Below are 4,822 nucleotides of genomic sequence, written 5' to 3' on the forward strand. Positions count from 1 at the left end.
TTCGAGTCTGTTTGAGAAAAGGTTACAAGGTACGTAGAAAATTTAATGAAATTTTTGTTCCAAGCGCACGTTTTCAAAAATAGGGAAGGTGATACAAAAAATTAATTCTACATTGAATGAAAAAATAATGACTCACATTTTGACGCTTTTTTTTGAAAATGTACATAGAATTTGAAAAAAATACAAAAAGCGTTAGCAAAATTGAATTTTAAATTAATAAATATAAATATATATATATTAATTTAAAATTCCATTTTTGCTAACACTTTTTGTATTTTTTTCAAATTCTATGCACATTTTCAAATGAAGCGTCAAAACGTGAGTCATTATTTTTTCTTTCAATGTGGAATTAAATTTTTGTATCGCCTTCCTTATTTTTGAATCAATAAAATATATTTATAAAAACTTTTAAGTGTTAAAATTCGGAAATTTTCCAATTCCATAATATTATAAACTGTCGGGAACTTTAATATACGGGAATTTTCCAATTCGGTAATATTATAAACTGTCGTAAATTTTATTATTCGGAATATTCCAATTCGGGACTTTTATCATTCTGAAATTTTATTATTCGGGAATTTTATTGTTCGGAAATTTTCCAATTCGGTATTTTTATTTTTCGGTAATTTTATTATTCGTGTATTTTATTATTTGGGAATTTTCCAAATCGATATTTTTATTTTTCGGCAATTTTATTATTCTTAAATTTTATTATCCGGGAATTTTCTAATCGTCCCCAAAATATTTCCAAATTTTTTAAAAGATTTTGCAGGATCAAAAGCGATTTTGAAGAATAATAAAGATTTCAAAGAATTTAATAAAGTATCAAAGATTTCAAAAGATTATATGGAATCAATTTTTGGTTTAAGATTTGACGGAATTTAAAGAGATTTCAAAGAATTTCCAATTTTTTAGAACAATTTTCAAAGATTTCAAAGTATTTCAAAAACTTCAAAAAAATTTGGCTTAATAAATTTTAAGAGCATTTAAAGGAATTTAGTGAGTTTCAAAAGTTTTCGAAGAATTTTAAAGGAATTTAAGAGACCGTTTATTTATTAATTTTATTTCAAGAGAATCCCAAGAATTCCAAAATATTTTCAAATTTTTAAAAATATTTTGCAAGATCAAAAGTGATTTTTTAGGGATTTTTAAGAATATTGAGAGACTTCAAAGAATTTAATAAAGTTTCAAAGATTTCAAAGGATTATATGGAATCAATTTTTTGTTTAAGATTTGACGGAATTTAAAGAGATTTAAAAGAATTTCCAATTTTTTAGAACAATCTTCGAAGATTTCAAAGTATTTCAAAAACTTCAAAACAATTTGGCTTAAAAAGTTTTAAGAGCTTTTAAAGGATTTCAGTGATTTTAACGAGAATCCGAAGAATTCCAAAATATTTTAAAAATTTTTAAAAAGATTTTGCAGGATAAAAAGTGATTTTTAAGGATTTCAAAGAATATTGAGATTCCAAAGGATTACATAAATTTTCAAGTATTTCAAAGGCTTATACGATTTTTTTTAGATTTCAATGGATTTTATGAGATTTCAACAATTTTTAATTTCTTAAGAAATATTTAAGGATTTAGAATCATTAGCGATCCAGTCATTTTTAAATATACAAAAAAACTTGAGATATTCGAAAGAATTTCCAATTTTGTAGAAGGGTTTGAAAAGATTTCAAAGTATTTAAAAAACTTCAAAAAAATTTGGCTAAAGGAATTTTAAGAGCTTTCAAAGATTTTAATAGATTTTTCAGAATTATAAGTAATTTTTGAGGATTTAATAAAATCTTGAGAGATTCCGAAGATTTTCTGTTTCTTAAAAAATATTTAAGGATTTAGAATCATTAAAAAAACTTGTGAAGAATTTCATAAAATTGTAGGAAATCTTAAGAGATTTTTAAGGATTTTAAAGAATTTCAAATTCTTTCAAAAATTTGTCTGAAGTTTTAGTAAATTTACAGAGATGATAATGAATTCTAAATGTCTTCCAAAGTGATTGAAAGATTTTTAAGAGTTTTATAAGATTTCGATGAATGATAAGAAATTTTTAAAGATTTTAATGAAAAAAATTTACACAAGGAATTTTAAGGACTTTTAAAGGATTTCAGTGAATTTCAAAAGTTTTCAAACAACTTTATAATATTTTATGAAATTGTGAATACATCGCAAGGATTTCAAAAGTTTCCTAAAAATTTTTAATATTATTATATTTATTTAAAACATTAATATATGAAATATCATATATTTTTTATAAAAGTTGATTAACTGAAAATTCAACTTGTCCATTTTTGGTTGAAATTCACCTTTTTTAGATTAAAAATTAACCATTTGGATGAAAATTCATGTATTTTATTGAAAATTCGTCTCTTTTAGTTAATAACTAATCTTGATGACTAAAAATTAATCTTTTAGATTGCAAAATATCTTTTCGGTTGAAAATTTAACTAGTTTATAAAAATTCTTCATTCTTTCCTAGAAAATTAATATTTTTAGCAAAAAAACAAGTATTTGTTCGAAAACGGATTTTGTTATTTAGAAAATAATTTTTCTTGTTTGTAAAGTCGTTTATTTTGGTTAAAAATCCATTTCTTTGGTTAAAAATTTAACTGCTTTGTTACAAATATTTTTGTTGATAAAAATTCATATTTCAGTTGAAAAGACATTAGTTTTTGTTGTAAATTTAAGTATTTTGGTTGTTGACAATTCATGTATTTTGTTCAAATCCTCTTTTCTTGGTTCCCAATTATTTTTTTAAACGGAAAATTGAATGATTTTATTTTTTGTTACAAATTTATCATTTTAGTTGCAAATTCACTCCTTTCAATAATTATATAACTATTGTCTTGATAATTTTTTAAAATTAATTTGTGAACCTCAAAATTGAGTATTATATTTAAAATGTCTTCTTTTTGTTTAAATTCGACTTTTTTTTAATTAATATTCAAATCCTTTTGGAATATCAACTGTTTAATATTTCTTTGGAATTAAAGTTTTTTTGTGGAAAAAATCCTTATATATTTTGTTTAACAATCGCCCTTTTTGTTCGAAAAATAATCTTCTTGGTTAAAAAATCATTTTTCTGGTTAAAGATTCTTTATTTTAGTTGAGTTTTCTTTGTTGTTGAAAATTAATTTTTTAACTTAATTAAAATGTAATTTTTGTTGTTGAAATATAATTACTTTAGTTAAAAATTCGTTACTATGGCTTAATAATTAACAAGTCCATTACAATTCAATTTTTCTTATCTAAAAATTTCCCTCTTCGATTTTTTTTCTAACTATTTTGTTGAAAATTCATTTTATTTTAGTAAAAAATTTGCTTTTTTCAGTTAGAACTTGAAATATTGAATTGAAAATTTATTTGTTTGTTGAAAATTGAACTATTTCAGTTTTGGTTCAAAGCTTATCTTTATTAGTTAAAATTTAATTGTAATAATTGGTAGAAAAAATAGAGAATGTTATCAAAACAATTAATTTAAATTTTTCACAGTAGGCAAAACTTTGTTTTACAGATAAACTTAAAAGTTTTATTAATCATTTGTATAAGAAAAGCTATCTTTGTTTTATTAAATTTAAAATTTCAAGTCATGATGGAGTGGTTAGTTTGGACGACCAACGAAAAAAAGTTTCCTGTTTGGAAGACTAACGAAAAAAAGTTGTTAGTTTGGAAGACAACGCAATATCAGAGGGATTAGTTTAGCTGACTAAAACCAGATCAGAGTGATCAGATTAGACGACCAGCTCCAGAGTGGTTAGTTTGGACGATAAACGAAAAAAGTGGTTAGTTTGGAAAACTAACCCAAAAAAGTGGTTAATTTGGAAGACTAACGCAATATCAGAGGGGATAGTTTAGCTGACTAAAACCAGATCAGAGTGGTCAGATTAGACGACCAGCTCCAGAGTGGTTAGTTTGGACGACCAATGAAAAAAAGTTCTCAGTTTGGAAGACAAACGAAAAAAAGGGGATAGTTTGGAAGACCAACGCCAAATCACAGGGGTCAGTTTAGACGACGTATGACACAGTGAGCTGTTTGGACGACCAAATCCAGATCAGAGGGGTTAGTTTAGACGACCAAGACCAGCGTAATCGCTGTAGTCTTACACTCCGAGAGTTTCTTTCAAAATAGAGGTATAAAAAATTTTAAAAATAAAATAAACAAACCCTTCTTCTATGTGGATTGTAATCTGGATTTCGCCTAATTCTAAGATGGCGATCGGCAGTGGTCCATCTCTGTGTGACTCTCAGTGGAGAATCGTCAGGATGCAGTTTCCTTTGGTATTCCTCCCCTTCACAAACTTCATACAAAGAGAACTGTTCGACCCTTTCGGTTGAGTTGTAACAATTCAGAAGCATCTGAATAAGCTCGTCCACTGTCGTATGCTCCGAGATCAAAAGACTCTTGTATTTTGACTGCAAAAGGATGATATTTTTAAAAACAAATTAAGAAAGGTAAAGCAGACAGCTTTATTTTTTTCCCTTATATCTAGCAGATTGTTAACTCTGCAAAAAGTGCGCATTACTTGATTCGTAGCGTCTAAAAGAATCTTTTAAAATGTTACCTATTCGAATATTTAGCGACAAATAGTTTATGAGATATTAATTTGTTAATTAAGAGTAGCGTATTAAAGAAAGGTTTCAACATTCAGTTTATTGTTAGTTAACAATATACGCAACGGTTGAAAATTTTCTGCAAAATTTGTGTCTATATTTTATTTCAGCAAATGGTATTTTTTCCCTTAATTGCCTTGACTATTATGGGCCCATAACATATTCATTTTCGAAAACAGCATAATTCTTTTTATTATTTAGGTGCTAATTAA

At 25.6% G+C, this 4,822-nt stretch overlaps 1 protein-coding gene across 1 annotated transcript in view; it reads right to left on the minus strand.

Moving 5' to 3' along the window:
• LOC117167471 overlaps positions 1 to 4,822 on the minus strand; it is an 84,839-nt gene that overhangs the window by 921 nt on the left and 79,096 nt on the right. Inside the window, exon 5 of the mRNA XM_033352438.1 lies at positions 4,164 to 4,414. Coding sequence (XP_033208329.1) covers positions 4,164 to 4,414 — 251 coding nt within the window. The remainder of the gene's footprint in view (positions 1 to 4,163; positions 4,415 to 4,822) is intronic.

The sequence above is a fragment of the Belonocnema kinseyi genome, chromosome 2, assembly GCF_010883055.1.
Source record: "Belonocnema kinseyi isolate 2016_QV_RU_SX_M_011 chromosome 2, B_treatae_v1, whole genome shotgun sequence".
In the NCBI taxonomy this organism is placed as follows: Eukaryota; Metazoa; Arthropoda; class Insecta; order Hymenoptera; family Cynipidae; genus Belonocnema; species Belonocnema kinseyi.